The 22,300-nt window shown below is 29.3% G+C and overlaps 2 protein-coding genes and 1 long non-coding RNA gene across 5 annotated transcripts in view; 1 reads left to right on the top strand and 2 right to left on the bottom strand.

Annotated features, from left to right (window-relative positions):
- Positions 1 to 5,650, top strand: part of LOC111705117 (serine/threonine-protein kinase D1) — a 53,643-nt gene extending 47,993 nt beyond the window's left edge. For all 3 annotated transcript variants that reach the window (XM_023477573.1, XM_023477571.1, XM_023477574.1), the window contains 4 exons: positions 590 to 717; positions 2,269 to 2,325; positions 3,308 to 3,405; positions 4,797 to 5,650. In XM_023477573.1, the coding sequence (XP_023333341.1) occupies positions 590 to 717; positions 2,269 to 2,325; positions 3,308 to 3,405; positions 4,797 to 4,854 (341 nt within the window). In that variant the 3' untranslated portion in view covers positions 4,855 to 5,650. The remainder of the gene's footprint in view (positions 1 to 589; positions 718 to 2,268; positions 2,326 to 3,307; positions 3,406 to 4,796) is intronic.
- Positions 5,651 to 6,999: 1,349 nt separating this feature from the next.
- Positions 7,000 to 10,482, bottom strand: LOC111705122 (uncharacterized). Its single transcript, XR_002765950.1, has 3 exons — positions 10,417 to 10,482; positions 7,716 to 7,785; positions 7,000 to 7,279 (listed from the first exon to the last, which is right to left on the bottom strand). It is a non-coding gene; the product is annotated as an uncharacterized LOC111705122 (long non-coding RNA).
- Positions 10,483 to 10,599: 117 nt separating this feature from the next.
- Positions 10,600 to 22,300, bottom strand: LOC111705120 (uncharacterized). Its single transcript, XM_023477578.1, has 11 exons — positions 22,225 to 22,300; positions 18,767 to 18,818; positions 17,277 to 17,313; positions 15,381 to 15,417; positions 14,602 to 14,695; positions 13,578 to 13,658; positions 13,045 to 13,089; positions 11,491 to 11,550; positions 11,096 to 11,160; positions 10,779 to 10,858; positions 10,600 to 10,607 (listed from the first exon to the last, which is right to left on the bottom strand). Exons 1-11 carry the CDS (start codon positions 22,287 to 22,289, stop codon positions 10,600 to 10,602), a joined length of 624 nt encoding a protein of 207 aa, XP_023333346.1. The 5' UTR covers positions 22,290 to 22,300.

The following is a 22,300-nucleotide window of genomic DNA, read 5'->3' as shown; positions in this document are numbered from 1 at the left end:
GGTTAATTTCACGGCTGGAGAAATATTGAGATCAACAGTCAAACAGAATACTAATAAACCATTCAACAGATAACAAGGATAATACAGGGGGACCCACGAAGAATGATACGTTTTCCTTTCGTTGCAAAATTGTTTTTTAGCAAGCAACTGAGAGACTTTAATCAAGGCAGAAGATTTAATTTATTCCTATTCCACAGTAAAAAATTAGTTTTTAGTTTATTTTAGTTTTAGTGCCCAAATATAAACATACTAGGTTTACTTGAAAAATACATGATTTTCATAAAAGTCAAATCAACTTAGCATTTAAACCAAGCTGAAACCATTAGAACCTGGAACCTTAGAAGATGTTTATTTACCTTCCTCCCAGAAACCGCAGTACATTAGGATTACCATAGATATTCTTTTCCCTAAAGTTGGAAATTAAATGTCTGGAAACTGTAGCCTTGAGTGTTCTTTGACTCAAGTTTTTGCCAAAAAATAAGAATATCAGAGTCATCTTGTTGATAAAAAGGTTTAATAGATGTCAATCCTTCTACAATTTGAGGTTAAATTAAAATTAAGTTAACAGTCAAGACTATATTTATTTCAGGAACATTTCCCTTTAACGAGGATGAAGATATTCATGAACAGATTCAGAACGCGTACTTCATGTATCCTCCGCATCCTTGGAAGGAGATTTCAACGCAGGCGATAGATCTCATTAATAACCTTCTCCAGGTAGAGAGACAGATAATTATATATATATATATATCCTGAAGAATGCCTAGCATGAAACATACAATACAATAAAACTTCAAATCATGTTTTGAATACTTATTTTCTTAAATATATACATAAATATCTGTCTCTGTCTCTATATATATATATAAACATATGAAAGAATATATACGGGAGTGAATTTTAGGCATAAGAAAATTAAAATGTGATAAAAAAATCCAAAATATTTGGTTTCTTGGGTTTTTGAATAAGATATCAAAAAAAGTGAGCCAACCAGTTGAATTTTTGAAATCATATCAGTTTTAAGGTTATTATTTAATAACGTTTACTGCAGATTTCCACTCTAAAGTTTTACTCATTTTTGTTATATCTCCTTAAATTTTTAAGAAATGTTTTATAAATTTTAGAAAATGATAGAAAAACATTGTCCAACAATTTAAAAAAAAATCATCTTTAAAAAATGGTTTCGCTTTGTAAGGTAGTTGAACTGAGTATGCAGTGTTGTGGACTAATTCTTTAGGATCCATTTGAGACATATAAATCTTTTTAAAGACCTGTAAATCCTGAGTTTGAGCGCAAAGTCGACGTTCAAAATCTTACTTTTTGGCGGATACGTTTTCAGAATTGTTTTTTTAAATTATGAAATAACGACGACAAAAATTGTAAATAAAATTCTATAGTAAACTAGTTAGTTGTTTAGGAACAGGTTTAGAAAATAAAAATTAATCTTATCATCGAAAATTAGTAATCTATTTCAATTATTAGTTTCTAGTTTCTCATTATTCTGGTTTCTCATTATTCAGAAAGATTTTCTGCAGATTTTCTGGAATTATTATTTAAAAGACGACATTTGAAGAATTTGTAAAAACTAAAAGTCTGCGAACAAATTCATGGAAAATATGAATTTCAATATAATGATGAAAACGAAATAATTGATTCTAGCATTGACTTATTGACAAATTTCTTTTGAGAAATATGTTTCTAACCATCTAATTAGTTTACTGTATAATTTTTACTTTATTTTTCGTCGTCGTTATTTAATAATTCAAAAAAAAAAACTATTCTGATTTTAAACATCAAACTCAGTAATCATACATCGTGGAAAAGTTTTTTTATATCTCAAATGAATCCTAAAGAATTTGTCCACGACACTGCATAGTGCATACTCAGTATAACTACCTTACATAGCCGGTCTGTCCCTTTAACGTTCCAAAATCTTATATTTGAATTTTTTCCTTGCATTTAATTTTCTTACATGATTAAACTGCGAATAATGATAATGATGATAAACAAAAAATAAAAAAGTTTCAAAAATAACCAATGATAACCAATAAAACAAAACAGAAACAAAGATCATTATAGTGACAAAAATAATGATCACAATGATAATGATGATAACAATATAAAAAATTATAAAGATGATAACAAAAATAACGTTACTAACGATGAAAATGATTATATCGCTTAAAACAATAATAAAATATAAATTAATTATGATAAAAAATAACAATGATAAAGATGATAACAAAGATGATTTTGTTATTTTTGAAGGTCAAAATGAGGAAAAGGTTTTCTGTAGACAAGTCGCTTCTCCATCCCTGGCTACAGGTTTTTATCTTATTGTATTTAATAGTTTTTTTTCCTTTAATTTAATTTAGTTTAGTTTGATTTAATTCAATTAATGAACTGTTTACGTTCAGAAAGAATTTTAACCACAGAATTAAAATTCCCTTGAAATTGAACATCAAAATTTACCAAGAAAACTTATGGTTTCTGGGATTTATGAAATGTATTACTTTGTTTAAAATTTACACCACATTTTAAAATTTCACAAAGACGTATATCATTTTGATATGCACACATCTCCCTAACTATCCATTAACTAGCGGAGATCAAGTCTCATATTGTTGAGACAGCCTGTAGAGTGAAGGGATAAAATTCATCTGTGAATTAGCATTGGCATCGGGGGCTGGTAAATATCTACCTGCCAGCCTATCTAGCTGGACTGTACTCTTTCAATTGTTTACTAATAATAAATGACATATAAGGAGATTTAGGCCTAATCTATAAATATAATAAATAATCAATTATGCAGTATGCTCTGGGTGTAGTTCCCGGCTCTTTTCCGGTATATACAGTGATAGTCTAAATAAACTGGAATAACGTTAATTGATAGATACTTCATATTCGTAGCTTTAACCTTAGAAACAGTTTACGGTATTCAACATTAGCAATAGATTTTTATGAAACAAATACCACCGGAAAGCCCTAGTCCTGTCATTTCCAAAATGTGGTCTGCCATTTCAGTGCTCTTACAAGATATGATTGATTTCGTTCAGAAGGAGACATTTTAATGGTTTTATTTAATTAATTGAAATTTAAACAACATTTTTATATCTCTGGTATACGAGCAAAAAATAGCAGACCACATTTTGGAACTGGCATGATTAAATTCTACGCAAATGTACACCAAAAAGGAAACACTGGAGTTTCTTTTAATGATACTCTCCTAAATTTCCAGCTCTGGTTTCCCTTTAAATGGAGGATAAATTAAAATTACGTAGACAGTCCCTTTCAATATTGTGTTTAGGACTACGACACGTGGAGTGACCTGCGTGACCTTGAGAAGCGTCTTGAGACAAGATGGTTGACCCATCAGTCAGATGATACTCGCTGGGAGTCACACAGGTACAAATATTGATCTGCATACAGTGAGAACCAGAACACTATGGAATAAGAAGTCGACTTTTAGACTCAAGTGTGTCTTTAAATAGTCCACACTGTTTACAATGCATGCAGTTTTAGACTCTCAAGTGTGTCTTTAAATAGTCCACACTGTTTAAAATAACAGTTTGACGATAATCTGAGCTTTTCTTAAATATACACACCCAGTTTTAGCCTTTCGGACGATTGATTGATTGATTGAGAAAAAAAGATAGAAACGCACGCATATGGAGCTCTAGATCATAATAGACATTTAAGTCATGTTAACTTTGAGCTACTACAAAAAATGTTATCGTGAAAGAAATCACAGTTAACACAAGTTACTTGAACAGGTAGTAGTAACATGACACTACTTTTTATTTGAAACCGGTTCCTCATAGATATTTGAAGTAACATGAAAGTGCAGATTAAACAGTGAAATGAACATGAACACCGCTATTTTGCAGTTTTCTCAGGCCCATTTCATTTCATAAGTGATTTTAAAGTTACTAATAAACAGTTTGCTTTGTAACGACATCAAACACACTGAAGTATTATTTCTTTCTTGTCCACAGTTTTCTGGTTCTCTCTGTAGAGTAGAAGTTTATTCTCATTTGCTTCTGTAAAATATCTACACGTACAGAAAACAGTGCAATTCTTGCATCTTTTCTTTTGATAATGAAATGTCGATTAGGGTTTTTTTTTTTAATTTTCAACTGAAACGTTTGGCAAAGAAAGAAACAAGTTTTCAGCTAATTAAATGAAAAAAAATACTAAAAAATTTCTACGCAGTCGAAATAGAAATACAAAAAATGAAATGCCTTCTTTGTCCGCGGATTTAAATATTACAAATATATATATTCATTGTAAACCCAAGCTTCAGATTTAATTTAGTAGTCACTTCAAGTCTAAAGTATGATTGCTTTGATTTGTTTTGGTTGAAAGTCTCAACCTTTACAGCCAACAAAGTATTGAAGGGTCTATATAGAAGTGTAATTATAGATATTTTTACATGTTACAAACAAAACCGGGCGAATTTTGGTTTCTTTTTAAGAGAGACAAATAGGATCTGATCAGAATTTTACGCTTTTATTAAACAAAAATACAACAACTTCTTCCACATTGTTGTGACGACTAAGAGAAAATGGGTAACAGCACTCCACTCAAATAGTTTCAATATCCGAGCTGATCCAACATGTTTTGAATATGCACTTAATCGTACTGTCCAGTCTGGACTACCATGTGTAAAGTCGGCCCAGAATGTGTAATTTAAAAAATGTTATAGCCTGACAAGATGACATCAAGACAGTGGTTCCGTTGTAGATCGAGCATGTAACACTTTAAATTAAGATGTACTTTAAAAAATTGACTTTTAGGCCCAGGGACCGCCATCTTTCTGACGTCACAGAGAAAGTGGGAGGACTTGCAATGTAACCCGGTAGGACCAACAGTTACAAATGCCGTCCTTGTTTCTGCCGCAAATAATTGCGCACACCCAGTTACCGAATTTACATGATAAATGTTGATGCTCCCAGTCTCTCAATAATTTTAGCAAAATCGAAAAAAAAAATTTTAAAGTGTGCACTTTAACTTTTTACTTAATAAAATATATTCTTGATAGATATATTACAAAAAAAATCTAAGATCTTACCGTTTGCACTTATAATATTATTTGTACAGTTATTGTAATACATTGGTTGTGTACAATGTACATGCTATTTATGTTCTAATCAATCTTAATTGTACAACCTTTTATGTTTCCAAATCATGTGAATGTTCTTAATCTATTTATGTTAAAAACTTTTAACCCATTTTTTCATAAACATATCAAATATTAAAAAAGTCGCATTTATAAAGTATATGCATTGTACAATTTTAACTTTGAAAATGAAAAAAGCGACCTAACTCTTAAACTGATAAATCCCTTAAAAACTAAATTTCACGTTATTTGACAATCATAACATATAATATTTTTCAAATTACTTTTAAAAACCTAACAAAATGGCCTAAAATATACATTTCTGGACTGTTGGCCTATTCAACAAACTGTAACTCTTTGTATCTATTTGTAAATCTATTCGTAAGTTGTAACAATTATGTATTGTTAATTATGTACATGACGGTGTATGCATTAGGCCTATGTACCATCAGTGTTAGAGTTTTGTAATTATTACTGTTTATATTTGTATGTATATGTACATTCCATGTAAAATAAATTTACCAACCAGTATTTTTTTTATTTACAAAATTCAATTAAACCTGTACTGCATATGTTTTAGCTCAATCGAAGCATTAAACCTGTTCTGCATATAATCTAGCTCAATCGAAGCCTTTGTAGTTGAGTATCAAGGTATGTCTACGTCCGTACAATTTTATGTAAAATAGATTTTCCAATCACAAAAACCTAACGAAGTTCGGTCTAATTAAAATGTCCTGAATTTTACTGTGCAAATTCAAAAATTAGGAACTGTATTTCTAGCAATCCTACTTCCAGCAATTATTGCTGCAGGGACAATGAAAATACCTGGGGGGATGATAGTTGACTACCAGGTCAGCTATTTAGCTTCAGTGTACACTTACGACGATTTATTAATATATATATAATAAAATCTTTATAATCAATATATATCAAGACATTCATACATATGTTGCCCTTAGTCGGCCAAACGGCTGGACCGAATGCAAATGCATAATCTCCGCAAGTCACTTTCCAAACAGTTATCACAATCTATTTTCATAGAACAAATTAAGGATATGATGCATTCCTAATCAAACATAGCTTTTGCAGGTACCGTTGTGTATCTTACATGCTTCTCTATAAACGGAAATAATCAATTTAAATTAAATGTTTACAGCCCCTTTAAGTTTTCTTTATTGTAAACAAATTTCTGTTTAAGCGAAAAATGCTTTTTTTCAGAAATCCCCCTACGTTCTGTTGGGGGGGGTCCAAAAATCGTATACTAGGAAATTACCTGTACAATTATTAATGGATTAGCGTACATATATACTAAAACCTCGTTGGAAAATACACACAAAAATCCATCCAATGCATGTTTGTAAATTGATGTACAGTTTGACGGTTAACCCAGAAGTTTGGAGATTTCGAAAAATTGATAAAATATCGTTTTCTAAACCTACGAACACACTTCTCTGAAGCTTTAACATGAGTTAGAGATTTTTTATTTTTATCTATTTTATTACTTTTTCCATTGGACCTCTGGACCTCTGGACCATATTGGAATTTTGATATTTTATCAAAAAAAACTTTAATTTTGATCAACTTTACTGAACACCGACATTAAACACAAACAAAGCAAAACAAATTAAAATGTCTATTTCAAAAATGAATATCAAAATGTACTACTTTGTTTAAAATTAAATTATAAAGCTTGAACTAGTAAAGCAAGAATGTTTATTGTTTAATCTTTAATCAAATTATTTCCCATTTTGATAATATTTAATAACATTTCAAATATTATTTCACATTTTGATAATATTTAATAACATTTCAAATATTATTTCACAATTTGATAATATTTAATAATATTTCAAATATTAAAAATTAAAAACAAGGTTGCAAAAAGGTATAAAGGGGATATCTTTATTCATAAATGAAATAAAATATTAAAATCCAATTTTTCAGAAGAGGTTCAAATTTTTGCGACATTACTGGTATGCCTTTGTGACCTCAAAACTTATTTATTATTGATTTTACGAACAGGTGTAATTACAAATTCAAACATTCTTTTGTCTGACCTTCTCAACAGGAGCAGATTAAAAATATAAAAGATTTCAATAAAACGTGAATTTTACTTTAAATTGTTATTTTAGCAAATACTATGTCGTCTTCCTTTTCCTCCTAAAATAGAGAATATGCATTGTGAAATTGTCAGACGATGTTTTCAAGTTTAAACGTGTTTTGATAGTGTTGCATTTTTATTTCATTGTTTAGAAATTTAAAGTAAATATTTTCTATGATTTATTTGTATTGATTATTGGGAGAATATAATGAGCTTGCTTCTACATTGTAATATTGGAATGATTTCGTTAAGTTGAATGCAACAATGGTCGGGGATTATATCAATACATTAAATACTTTTCTATTTGAGTTTTTTCAAATTATAAGTTTATAAGTAAACAAAATGAAGCTGTTAATTGCCAGCCTCTTTTACTTTTCATGTGTATCCATGCTGCTTATATAAGCTTGGTAGAAATCAAAAATTGAAATAGAAAGTCGTCTTTATTGTATTAACATATACGACGAAGAATTTTGTTTTAAAGTGTATTGAACTTACCCAGTTTGGCAAAGTTTATAACCCGTTCAAATCTCCGGACTGCTCGAACATTCTGAATAGTTGTCACCACCTAAATAAACATTTAAAGGGACAACAGATGTCATTTTAAGTGACCATCAACATGCCAGATGAACAACGATACCCTTTACATGTTCATTTAATTAATACTGTGAAATTTGTGTCGAATTCTGAAAATTTGCTCAATTAAAAATCCTTCCCCTCTTATTATATTAAGTTACGCCTGTATTCTAAACACTTGAAAACCTACAGCTTTTGGTAAATGTTTATCAAAATCCAAAGGAAGTGAGTCTTTGCCACAAACTTTGATTTTCTAATCACTATATTTTTGCAACCCAATACCGTAGACCTTAGATATTTCAAACTATGAATTCTGTTAAATCAAATAATCTAAGTTTGAAATATCAAAGGTTTACGCCATTAGGTTGCTAAAATATAAGGATTAGAAAATTTGAGCTCGTGGCAAAGACTCAATGGATGGAAAATCATAATATTCATTTTAAAAAAAATTCTTTTTAAAAATTTAAATACACATTTAGACTTTCTCTTTGTATTCTCACATTACATTTATTTTCCTGATAAACAGGGGACCCTTCGGCCCCCCCCCCCCCCCCATGCATATGGAGGAATTCCTGTAAACACCACTAGTAGGAAAAGTAAACGTTGGTTAAGGAAAATGTTCTGGCAACTGATAATTTATGAAACATTTATCTTGTTCAATATCAGGTTTTATATTATCCAGCATACTGTGTCATTTATGCAGTTTACAGCTTCGGGAGAAATACAGGGTTACCCAAAAAGGATGAGACTTCTAAGACGATTGTATGGAATTTACACCGACTGTTTCCATGTATATTTATTATATTCCTTGAAACTGTGAACTTTGCCAAATCATTAAACAAGTCATTAGATTACTATATCTAAGTCAGAATACTTAATTCAATCTTGGGATCCGCACATTTTAAGAGTTTACGGTCGTCTTTACAGTCTAATTCTTTGTCAGTAATCCTGTATGAACATATTTATGCACAATGGTACAGAGTGTGTATTAATATTGAAATTTTTAAAAACTTTACTGTAATTGTGTAAAAACAATTGGAAGAATTCAAATGTGTTTTTAAAAGATAAAATAAGTTTTGTTTAGCTTTACACTACAGAGTACAAACATTTAATAGATCGACTAACGTTATCTCATTATGATTTAATTCAAAAATATCGAAATAAATGTCTTCCAGATGAATAATTAATTATAATTAAGTCTTTTTTATCATCTTTAACATTTTCCTAGTAAGAGACCATTTTCATAATTTGGTATTTGAAACGCAGTTTATTGTCAGAGCAAGTAATTTTTAATTTTCTAAGAAATCTTTTTATGATCGTGAATAGTAAAACAATTTTAGTTTTCAGTTTTATAATTGTTTTCGTTACAATTATTATTACTATTATTTTTACTGTTATATTATCACTATTATTATCAACTAGCTGTGTACGGAAACTGAACTTTCTCTGATCAAAGCCAACAAAATCAATTTAGATTGTGTAAACCAAGCTCAGAACATTCCCGGGAATCTACCAAGTTCCCAAATTGAAATTTGTGAAAATCGGGCAAACTAACATGTGTACAAATTTAGTATGATTTTAAATCAATTGTAAGGAATTTAGTTTTTGTCACACAATCTCTAATTTTCTGATTCTTATATTTTTGCAACACAATGTAGTAGACTTTAGATATTTCATAGCTCATACTTTGAATTCTGAAGATCAAATAATCTAAGTTTGAAATATCAAGGTTTTATATCATCAGGTTGCAAAGATAATAGGTTTAGGTCAAATTATTAAAAGTTTTTTAAATTGTTTTTTTTTTAAAACAAAAACGAAAAAAAGTAAATCTCTTTTAAGACATGATTTTTCTAGTTTTACAGCAAATAATGTATCTAGATAATAAAAAAATGTGTTTTGCATCGAAAAATATGAATCTTCAATTTTTTTAAAAAACAATTATGTTGAATGCATCTAAAAAGTTCTAAATATAAAATAATACGTATTCATATGATTAAGGTTTTAAAAATAATTAGTTAAAAATAGAATGTATATTCTGAAAGTTTTATTTGTTGACGTCAGCCAAATGTTAAACCTTTTTATTCGTGGTTTGTTCGCAACGTAAATTAAATGCAACGTAAAAATTATTGCTGTTTTGATGATTTTCTAGATTTTATTTCATTATGTTTAATACATAATACATTTGTACAAAAACATTTACAACCTAATTTTTTAAAAAAAGTTTACAGGAAGAAGTTTTCAAAGGATGATAAAAAATATTAAACGCTTAAACAAAGGAATTGACTCTTTGCCACAAACTCTGATTTTCTAATCACTATATCTTTGGAACCAAATGTTGCAGACCTTAGATATTTCAAACCATGAATTCTGTTAGATCAAATAATCAGAGTTTGAAATATCAAAGGTTTACAACATTGAGTTCTAAAGATATTGAGGTTTTAATATTTGATTTTGTTCCAAAGACTCAATTCCTTTGAAATTTGTTTTTCTTTAAAATTCAAATTTTTCCAGTGTTTTTAAAACTCCACGGGCAACGTCTTGGGCACTTCAACTAGTATCTGTACATGAGTGTTTACAAAAATATATTAAAAAGCAATATTTGAAAAACTAAAATTTGTTTTACCTCTAAAATATCTAGATCATCGGGACACAATTGGAAAACTGTCAGACTGTCATTGCAGAATTTCTGCAGATTTTAACTTTTATATATAATTTATAATTTGGTAGATTTTAACTTTTATAATTTTACTTCGTATAGATGCCAACTTTTACAATTTATGATTTGGCAGATTTTTACCTTAATAATTTAGATTTCTAAAGATGTTAACTTTGGTATGAATTTATTTTTGTTATAACAAAAACAGAATCAAAACATCTGCCTCAAAAAAATTGATAAAAAATTTCACTTTGCTGGCCAAAAGAAATATATTTTTCTAACTTTTGAGAAAAGTAATGATTTTAGGTAAAATAGTATTTGTATTTGACTTGAAGAAATATCAAATAAAAGTGAGTTTTCCTGATCTTTTTCTGCTACCTGCTCTAACTGCAACCTACCCTCCTCTCGACTGGAAATTGAAAAAGTTCTTGTAGCAAATCTAGTTCTAAAGCATTTTGTACTTTCTTAAAATTGATTATTTATACTTTCATTTATCTTTGGTACTAGAGCTAAAAACAAGCATTAGTTTTGTTTTCTTGTTTTAGACTAAGCACTAAGTGCTTACATTTTGCACTTTCCGACCTATGTACTGTACAATTGTTTAAAATTTCTTAACTAGATGCTGAATAATTTGTACTTTTTGAACCTGAGTGTTGAGACAATAAATCTCTGGTCCCAGTCTTCAACTAGTTCAGGGGTGGGTTCACCGACCTAAAGAAATTCTTTAAATATTTGAAATTATGTATAGATGATTCCTTTTTTCTTTGGATTGCAGACTGAGGAATTTCAGGCTTGATGGCATTTTAGTTCTTTCAATTCAGGCATCTTTGCTAGGCTAATAGAAGATATTACCCCAATAATTAGAAATCCCCGTTTAGTCTTTTTTGAGAAAATTCCCATTAAAGCTTTCTTGTTCTAGGAAGCACATTAAATCCTCGTAATTTTAAGGAACCTTCCAAACAAAAGAGAGGATTGTACAATTATATAAAATAGATTCTTTTTAAATATTTTTAGGTCGAAAACATTATTTCTTTTTTTTACCTTGAATTTGTTCTCAGTAACCTTAGTAGAGAAAGTGCTGTAGCCATTCACAGATTTAGCCTTCATAAGTTTTAATTAGTTTTTCAGAAATATAAAATCATTTACAGTTCGTTTTAAAAGGCACTGAAATATGTTTGTATTCCAAGAACAAATACAAGGGAAAAACTAACCAAAAACTAAGCATGGTTTGTTTTTCCGTATTCTATATTAAAATATGTCAAAGTTTTAGGAATGCTAATGTTCAGAATAAACAATATAGAAATCTACAATAAAACTTTTCAGATTGGGTGGAACCTTTTAAAAGTCCAAAACACCGTTAATTTAAACCATCGTTTATTAACGAACCAAGACAAGCTATAGTTTGCCGGTGTAAACACCGTTAATTTAAAACATCGTTTATTAACGAACCAAGACAAGCTAGTTTTCCGGTGTAAACACCGTTAATTTAAACCATCGTTTATTAACGAACCAAGACAAGCTAGTGTCCCGTTGTAAACACCGTTAATTTAAACCATCGTTTATTAAATAACCAAGACAAGCTAGTTTCCCGTTGTAAACACCGTTAATTTAAACCATCGTTTATTAACGAACCAAGACAAGCTGGTTTATCGGTGTAAACACTGTTAATTTAAACCATCGTTTATTAACGAACCAAGACAAGCTAGTGTCCCGTTGTAAACACCGATAATTTAAACCATCGTTCATTAACGAACCAAGACAAGCTAGTTTTCCGGTGTAAACACCATTTATTTAAAACATCGTTTATTAACGAACCAAGACAAGCTAGTTTCCCGGTGTAAACACCGTTTATTTAAAACATCGTTTATTAACGAACCAAGACAAGCTAGTGTCCCGTTGTAAACACCTTTAATTTAAACCATCGTTTATTAACGAACGTTGGAGAAACGACTGCCCTGCACTGCATCAATAAAGAATTGTAAAAAATCTGATCTTAAATATACTGCAGGGGTAGGTTTTTAATAAAGTGATAGGCGATTATATCAATACAATAATGATGATTTTCGATTGTAATTTTGATTTATATAATTCTGTTAAACAGCATAAATAGTGAATACGCATAAAAATAGAAGTCAAGAGAAGCTGTCAACTATAAATTCTACGCTTTGATTACTTATAAACTACAATTATGTAGATTAAAGCTTGTTCACAATCAAAAATTAAATAAAAAGTGTTTAATTAAGTTTTATAAATCAATCGTATTCTGCATAGAGAATCAGATTTAAAAAATTAATTAGTGCATTAAATTCGTATCTTTTCTACGCGTCTAATCATTGGTCAAGATCATTTATCCCGATCCTGGATTTAAACAGCCATGACAATTATGCATTAACATTTGAGACCTCTAGTACTCATACAGCATTAGAAGACTTTCAAAGCTGAACAGTGCTACAGTTTTGATTATTCTCAGTTTTTTTCGCGTCAGCAAGTTCGGTATTATTTAAATTCACAATGTCAATATACAGTCGTTAAGCGTAAAATAATTATTGATAAGCGCCGTTTTAAAGGATGAATTCTAAATTTTTATTGTTGTACCTTGATTGAAGTTTCTACACTGATCTTCCATCTTTTATCCAATTCCTTCACGATAATATTAAATAAAAATTAATTAATTTTAATCAATAAATACATATGCAGAATTTAACAGATAAATAAATGAATAAATAAGTTGATAAAGAAATAATTTGTAAAATAAATAAGTAAATAGAAAAATAACTCATTTTAAGAAAAAAAAATAGTTTAACAGATTCATAAATAAGTGAATAAATCAGTTTTTAAACAAAGAGATAACTAAATGCAAAAATGGATAAATAAGTGAAAAGACAAAGTACTCAATGAGAAAAATTGATAAATAGACACATAAATAAGTTAAGAAATAAGTGAATAAATCAGTAATCAAACATAACTAAAAAAATCAATGAATAAATAAGTAAAATAAACTTTTTAAAAAATTTTGATGAATAAAAAAAATCAATTATGTCGCAGAAATACTTTCGGCAAATTTTAAAGTCTGACAAATTAAGAGAACAACATTAAATATACCTTTTTTAAATAAAAAAAAAATAAACCTGGGCTATAGCTATGCGCACATTAGCGCGCATCACCATAAGTGTGCTGAGAGGACCAGTTCCAATCTCTTTCAAGTATTCCTCACAAATAAATAAAATCTTAAGTATTCCAAACAAATAAATAAAATTTTAAGTATTCCTAACAAATAAATATTTTAAGTATTCCTAACAATAGATAAAATTTCAAGTATTGCGAACAAATAAAAAAAAATTTCAATTATTCCATAAAAAAAAAAAAAATCAAGTATTCCATAAAAAATAAATAAAATTTGATCTATTTCTAACAAATAAATAAAATTTCAAGTATTCCAACGAAATAAATAGAATTTTAAATATTAATAACAAATAAATGAAATTTTAAATATTAATAACAAATAAATAAAATAAAAAAATAAATATTTTGGTTAACTCAATCACTAAACCATATAAAAAATGCAAGGGAAATTTTATGATTTTTTGAATTTTTAAGATCTGAAGTTAAAGAAGAAAGAGAAACTCTGTAAAACAGGCGGATTTGTTATTTTCCATAGAACAAAAATAGAGAAATTTTGTTCAACTCTGTTTTGCCTGTTCTCAACTACTAATAACTATATATGAAGTTTGTGGTCCCGGAGAAAATGTACAAAAAGATTTATGAAAGTTGTATTTCTCTTTTAATTCTTTCTGTTTACTTTTCTACTTTATTACCTGTCTACTATTTTACCTTTCTTCATGTCTTCTTTTCTATCTGCTACCTTTCTACTACTCTACATATCTACCTTTCTACTTTTCTTCCTTTCTACCTTTCTTCCTTTCTACCTTTCTACCTTTCTACCTTTCTACTACTCTACCTATCTACCTTTCTACCTTTCTTCCTTTCTACCTTTCTTCCTTTCTACCTTTCAACCTTTCTACTTTTCTACCTTTCTACCTTTCTACCTTTCTACCTTTCAACCTTTCTACTTTTCTTCTTTTCTACCTTTCTTCCTTTCTACCTCTCTACTTTTTTCTCATGTTCTACATTTCTTCAATTCTAATTTTATACCTGGTAGTTTTGAGAGTCCAGAAGCTTGTAATTTCCTTCAATAGGATCAGGTGGTGGCGGAGCCAGTTTAGCCAAACAGAAACTGCTCCGCCTTCTATATATATAGAAAACTTTAAGGTGGTAACAAAGGGGCCAGTTTAACATTCAGCAACTACTCCGCCTTCTTTATATAACAATCTAGGAAGTGGCGGAGTTAACAACTACTCCGCCTTCTTTTTTAACACTTTAAGGGAGCGGCGTAGCCTGTTTTGCCAAACAGAAACTGCTCCGCCTTCTTTATTTATTGACTAAACTGGCTTCGCCAACAGCTAAAAATTTAAATAAAACTTTAAGGTGGTTGCGGAGCCAGTAAACCCAAACGGCAAATACTCCGCCTTCTTTATAAAACACTTTTAGGAAGTGGCGGAGCCAGATTATTAAACAATAAGTACTCCGCCTTCTATAAATAAAACTTTACGGTGGTTGCGGAGCCAGTATAGCCAAACAGCAACTATTCCGCCTTCTTTATAAAACACTTTTGGGAAGTGGCAGAGCCAGAGTATTAAAACGATAACCACTCCGCCTTCTACTTTAAACCATGGGCGGAGCCATTTTAGCCAAACAGAAACTACTACTCCGCCTTTTATATATAATACTTTAAACCATGGGCGGAGCCAGTTTTGCCAAACAAAAACTCCTCCGCCTTCTCTGTATAAGTTGAATATGGTAGTTGATTGTTGAATAAAGTTTATTCATTCAAAAACCAATCTACTTGAAAATATTGAAAATCGTAAAAATACCTTTCTCCTGCATACTTTCTACTTTCTTCAGTATCCCCTGAAATTAGTAGAATCATTATGCGGGATTCGTTAAACCCTTTAGTAGGAAGACGACTCAATTAATCGATACAAAAAAATTAAATGATTGAATTATCAATTTATGCAATCTTAGAATTTAGTTTTTTTAAGATGGACATGTTCCTTCATTTAAACTATAAATCTTCTGCAAGATTAGCTTTTTAAAATTCTATCAAAAAAAGATTAGAACTAGTTTTTTATGCAATACATTGCCAAAAAGAGAATTTAAAAAAGCAGAGTAAAAATGTTTTCGAATTATTCTGCCAATTTTTAAATTGAATTTTCAGCGAGCTTTCATCTTCTGAAACCGATCCTTGTACAGTTTTATTCTCTTTTATACAGAGATGGGAATTTTCGGTTTTTTAAAATTCGTTTTGAAATTTCTGGAAATTATCAAAATGATGGTTTTGAGAAGTTGTCGTTTTGAAAAATTTCAAAACGATCATTTTGAAAAATAATCGTTTCGTTTTGAAAGAATAACAATTCCCAAAAAGGACCCTCAAACGAAAAACGATCCTTTTGAAGGAAAAAGTGTATGCTTAAAAAAAGAAGAGAGGGTAACCTTGCCACTCTCAAAATATAGATACAGGGCTAGAAAAAAATAGTTCTTTCTCTGCAATTAGCCGAAGTATGAGGAATGGACGATCAAGAAGAAAGAATGAAAAACAAGAAATAAAGAAGTCTCAAAATGTTTCCATCTAAATCATATTGAAATTTAAAAATATTGTAAAATTTTATTAAAATAAATTAATAAAGTTAAAAAAATATTTTTGGCAAATAAACTTATTTGGGTTCTGGTACCAATTTCTGACATTTTTTGATATCAAATAACAAAATTTTTTACAAGACATAAACTAAAGCTTTAAAAAATGTGCAGTCTTTGAATTCCAGTTAACTATACTGTTACGCATGAGACAACCATCAGATATAGAATTATAAAATTGATTATTTCGCCCCTAAATTCACTTATTTTGGGAGCATTAGCTTTAACAGGATAGTACTAACCAATAACAGTTGTATTGTACAAAGCTTTCAATTGAAACTTTGTGTATCTAGTTAAAACTTAAAGGGGAAATTGCCAGTTATAATAGTGAGTACAGGGTTTTCAAAATTAATTAATTAATTAATTAATTAATAATTAATTAATCAAGTGAGACTTGATACCAAGTGAGGCTTGATATCAAGTGAGACTTGATACCAAGTGAGACTTGATACCAAGTGAGGCTTGATACCAAGTGAGACTTGATATCAAGTGAGACTTGATACCAAGTGAGGCTTGATACCAAGTTAGGCCTGATAGCAAATTTACATGATAGTAAGTGAGGTTTGATAGCAAGTGAGGCCTGATAGCAAATTTACATGATAGTAAGTGAGGTTTGATAGCAAGTGAGGCTTAAAATTATGATAGCAAGTGAGGCTTGCAATTTTAATTGCAAGTGAGGCTTGAAAGCAAGTGAGTCTAATAGCAAATTAGGCTTGATACCATGAGTGAGGCTTGATACCAATAAACATGGGAAATGAAAGACGACTTAAATATCGTCTTTGATTTCCAATAATTGGTAAAGGACATAAAGCACATCTTATAAATTAACGAAGATATTAAGTATTTGAATAGGTTTGTTGAGTTTCAATAAACTGGAAGCTGGAAAAATTTCCTAATATCTCCGTCAATTTTTAATGTAAAAAATGGTAGACCACATTTTGGAAATCCCGAGACTAGTATAATACTACAAATACTACAAAATTATGTTCAAGAAATTACCCCGCAGAAGTCGTCATTTAATTCCCATGTTTATTTTATAACAAAAATATGCAAAAAAACAAGAAAAAATGTTTTACCATTTCCTTGCTCTTCATTCTCAACTCCATCTTCTTCCTACCAGTACAAACAAAAATTTCATTAAGAAACTTCTAAAACAACTGATGAATAAAACTTTATATTTGAATGATTCGTTATATAAATGAATATTGATTATGAATATTATCGTCTTTTGACCAACATAACCACCTATGATTCCCCAAATACAAGGACTTTTTGTTATTTTACATCCCTCGGAACAATTAAGTAAAATAGCGACCCGCTCTGCTAAGTTCTTGTGAAAATAATCGCGCTTTTTCTTCTTTAAAGATGATAAAATATTGTATGTTAACAATTGGTCTTAGTAACGGAAATTCCCTTAAATTCCTTGTAAAATAATTATAAATTATAAATTATAGAATAATTATATAAGAAACAGTTGTTATGATTGTAAAGTGATCCTCCAGCAGTCCGGTTCACGACTGCACCCAACCAACCTTTATCTGATCAATAATTTTAAAAAATTGTTGTTTTTCTATCTAATCTATCTAATCTATTTAATCCATCTAATCCATCTAATCTATCCAATCTATCTAATCTATCTAATCTATCTAATCTATCTAATCTATCTAATCCATCTAATCTATCCAATATATCTAATCTATCTAATCTATCTAATCTATCTAATCTATCTAATCTATCTAATCTATCTAATCTATCTAATCTATCTAATCTATCTAATTTAAAACATTTATTTCTCCATGGCAGTAGTCCGCTCGTCTGTTTCATGGAGAAATCACAATTGTTAAATAATCTATTTGAAAAGAGAAAAACATGGATTTTCAATCACTAGTAATCAGACAACGTTTTTGACACTTTTTGTAAGGAGAGCCAGGGGCGATGGTGACCGAAATTTTGTCAACCCAGTCAAATTTTATGTTTGCAACCATAATCGGGTTAGAAAAAAATCGATTTCTGGTTGCAAAGTAAAATTTGACTCCCCTGGCAAAGAATTTAAAAAATGTATAGTGACTCGGGGAAAAATATGCAATTTAGATTTTGTCGGTGAAAACATGGAAACACGGTGCTAAAGATGGGCATCATTTTTTTAACGAACGAATTTTACGAAAAGTTTTGAAAATACTATCGTTTTATACTGATACGAACGATTTTTCAAGCACTAAAGATTTTTTCTAAAAGAACGATTTATTGAACGAACGATTTTACTTATCGATCTTTAAGAGACAAAAAAAAACGAAATAGAGGGAAAATTAACGATAATTTTCAAAACTAAAGATATCAATTATTTTTGAACGATTAAAAAAAACCGGCCGTTCATGAACAATGAACGAACGAAAGGAAAAAAGCCAACCGCACCCATTTCTACAGATTAAAAAATTTCCATAACCTGACTCAATTTTGCGTGACTAATAATATTTTTTTAAGGGTTCCGTTGTGAATCAGACCTGACACTGACTTGACCTAACAAGAGTCTCTTCAATATAAAATGTAACTCTGAATGTTTTTTTACCCTAATGGTTGGATGAAGAAGGTTTAAAGGTCTGCTTCCTCGTCTTGCAGCGCTGAAAAATGATTAAATTAATACCCAAAATATCTATTTATTTTAAAACTTTGAATTTAAACAAAACAACAACAAAAAATATTTTCCAAAATGAAAACACAGTTGAGACGGCTGGGTATATAAATCTATAGAACTCAAAATCTATGAAAATGCGGTTTATTATGAAATCTGCGGAAAATAATATGATACTTGCATTGCAATGAATAAAGATAGTCAACACTAAAATTCAATTTTCTTATTGCAACCTTGGACAAGACTGAATTTAAAAGGTAGGAGAACCCCGTAGTTTTAGCTGAACCAGGTATATACCATCCGGTTCAACTAGTTCTTTTGTGAAGGTGAATAGAAGTGGTTCGATTTGATTAAAGCAGTTCAACTTATTTTCTTATTCATTAAATCTGCAATCTCATAGTTCTTTGATATTTTAAACTAAATTTTTAGGATTTGCTGAGAAATTCATGGTTTAAAACAGGTTGCAAAAATGTAAGAATAAGAAAATTTAAGTCTAGGGGCATTGGTGTGTTCTGAAAATTGATACCTTCAATAATGTTACAAAATATTTTCACATCATCAGGTGATACAGTGATAACCAGAAAACCATGGAATAGGAAGACGACATTGAAGCAATAATTAAGTTTGATTTTTTACAAAGCAACTGGTTTAAATAGTAACTTAAGAAATACCTTATTAACTGAAATGGGCCAGTTTACACTGCACAATTGATTTTTCTCATGTTCATTAAGTCTAACAGTCGTCTTCCTTTTCCAGAGTTTTCTGGTTCAATCATTTGTGATATATTTAGATTTTAATATTATCTTAATTAAAAAATTATACTGATTAGATTAGATACAATTTCAGATCAATTTTCTTAAACAATTCTTAAAAACGTTTTATAATCCTATAATCAAATTCTTTAATGAAAAGAGACTTTTTATTATTTCTTAAATATTTGTTAAGTTCTCAATTAGAAAAAAAAATAAACAAAAAACATCTAAACAATAATATCTACATTTTCTTTGCAATAAATTCTATTTTCCTTAAAATATTCCCAATGGTAAACCATTAAACCAAATTTGCAAATCATAAATGTTCCAATATGTCTCATGCATACAATTCTTTTTTGTAAAACAAAACTGTTTGCATAATTATAATTAATTTTTATTAAAAAAAAGTTTTAAATTTTTTAAATTACAAACATTTTGGTAGAAAGGATGAACAGACCAGACCGTACAAGGGTTAAAAGTAGTTATAATGTCACAAGCTAGTTATAGAGTTACAAGTAGTTATACAGTTAAAAGTAGTTTTATAGTTACAAGTATTTATAGAGTTAAAAGTAATTAAAATGTCACAAGCTAGTTATATAGTTACAAGTAGTTATACAGTTAAAAGTAGTTATAATGTCACAAGCTAGTTATATAGTTACAAGTAGTTATACAGTTAAAAGTAGTTATAATGTCACAAGCTAGTTATATAGTTACAAGTAGTTATACAGTTAAAAGAGTTATATAGTTACAAGTAGTTATACAGTTAAAAGTAGTTATAATGTCACAAGCTAGTTATATAGTTACAAGTAGTTATACAGTTAAAAGTAGTTTTAGAGTTACAATTAACTATAGAGTTATAATTAACTATAGAGTTAAAATTAATTATGGAGTTAAAATTAATTATGGAGTTAAAATTAATTATGGAGTTAAAATTAATTATGGAGTTTAAATTAATTATGGAGTTAAAAGTAGTTATAATGTTACAAAAAGATATAAAGTTACAAGTAGTTATAATGTTACAAGTAGTTTTAGAGCTAAAAGTAATTAAAGCGTAACGAGTAGTTATAATGTTACAAGTAGTTAAAGAGTAACAAGCAGTCCTACCTACCATCTTGTTTCGTTTATCACTACTATATAATATACAATATAATAGCAACTGTATTCATTTCTGCACTTTTGAGCTATTATTACACACTACAATACAAAGCATAGTCAAATAGCTAGTTTGAGGCCATGTTCAGGCCCGCCTAATTTTGTTGAACAAAATGCGCTGGTTAACTAGATACTTGGTTCACTATACGGGCTGGTACGAGTTTACACTAGGGTTTCCATCGAAAAATGCGAAAGTTTTCGCTTATTTCGCGAAATTTAAAATGCGAAAATTTCGCGAAAAAATTATGCGAAAATTTTGCAAAAATATGCGAAAATTTCGCGAATAATAATGGGAAAATTTTGCGAAAAAAAATAATGCGAAAATTTCGAACCCCCAACAGTTGTGGAAAATAAACACAACTTTAAAACCCATATTATTATTTCAATAGTCTGCATGATGAACATGAAATATACGGCAAATGTACGCTGTGCAGTTAAATTAGACCCAATTGTTAAATTGGTTTTAAGCTAAACTGTGTTTTCATCATAAAAGATGTTCAAAGACTTTTTAAGACTTTTTAAGAACACAATGTAATGAGCATTTTATTTTCTAAATCTTTTCTATTTTCTTGATAAAGGAAATAAAAGTTGCAAATCCAGGAAACTTTCTGAAAATAATAATAAAGCAAATATTAAAATATATTTTTATAAAATGGAAAAGGAATTCACGGTGGAAGGTTAAATTGAGATTTATAGTTTTTCCTCGGAAAATGTGAAATAGGGAACTTGAAAAAGATTTTAATTGAAATTTTTCTGAAAACTGTTTAATTTTAGGTCATCATTTAACAATTTACGTATTTAAATAATTTGTTTAGGAAAAGGAATAGAATTAGTGAAATCTCCAGATTAATTTGTTTTCTCGATAATTAATATTTCTCGTTTTCACATTGATTCTCAACTGTTTATAAAAAGATATGTGATAGTTACTTTTAAGCAACTTTATGTATATACAATATTTTCATAGATACAGAGGTACCCTCAAAGAATCCAACTTCTATTTCAACTTTTAATTGCGGCTTTATCTGTGAGCATCTTCTCTTGTACAGAATAAAACAAAAACCAAAAAAAAAGTTTGCGGATTTCATAGTATTTTTTGCGCATTTTCAAAATTTTACAAAAATAAAAAACTTTAAAACACAAATTTTTAAAACTTTGATCATTCATATACATTCCCTGGGGTCACGAGAAGTCACACACAAAATTTGGGCCCGATCGGTTCAGCCGTTTTGACCTTTATCGGATATAAACAAACAGACAAACACCAAGACAGCCAAGCTAAATTTATATATAGATTTTATAATTGAATCAATGCATAAGGCAGCTGTTTTCCAAATTGAAAACCGAAAACCAATGTCAATCCGAATAGTGTCTTTAAAATTTGATAGATACAATTAAAGGCCGCCCCGCACAAACAAACTTTTAACAAACTTTTTTCTTTGTATTTAGAGTTTTTTTTAAAGTGACACCCTGTCTGTAATAGGTAATATTTACTTGTAGGTGCTTGCACACCCAGTCAGGCAGTTATGATGAGATGGTTCTATCAGATCATGCATCATCCCACTCCTGG

Source organism: Eurytemora carolleeae, unplaced genomic scaffold (assembly GCF_000591075.1).
Source record: "Eurytemora carolleeae unplaced genomic scaffold, Eaff_2.0 scaffold650, whole genome shotgun sequence".
NCBI classification, from domain to species: Eukaryota; Metazoa; Arthropoda; class Copepoda; order Calanoida; family Temoridae; genus Eurytemora; species Eurytemora carolleeae.
Note: the sequence above shows the minus strand (reverse complement) of the source record. Positions and strands in the feature narration are given on the sequence as shown.

Excerpts from the sequence above, each read along its gene's own strand:
- LOC111705120 (XM_023477578.1), bottom strand. The coding sequence starts at position 22,289 with ATGATGCATGATCTGATAGAACCATCTCATCATAACTGCCTGACTGGG. Across the intron at positions 15,418-17,276 it reads GAATGAAGAGCAAGGAAATG|GGGATACTGAAGAAAGTAGA; the intron begins GTAAAACATTTT and ends TACTAATTTCAG. Across the intron at positions 10,859-11,095 it reads TTTATTGTCTCAACACTCAG|TCGAGAGGAGGGTAGGTTGC; the intron begins GTTCAAAAAGTA and ends TTCAATTTCCAG.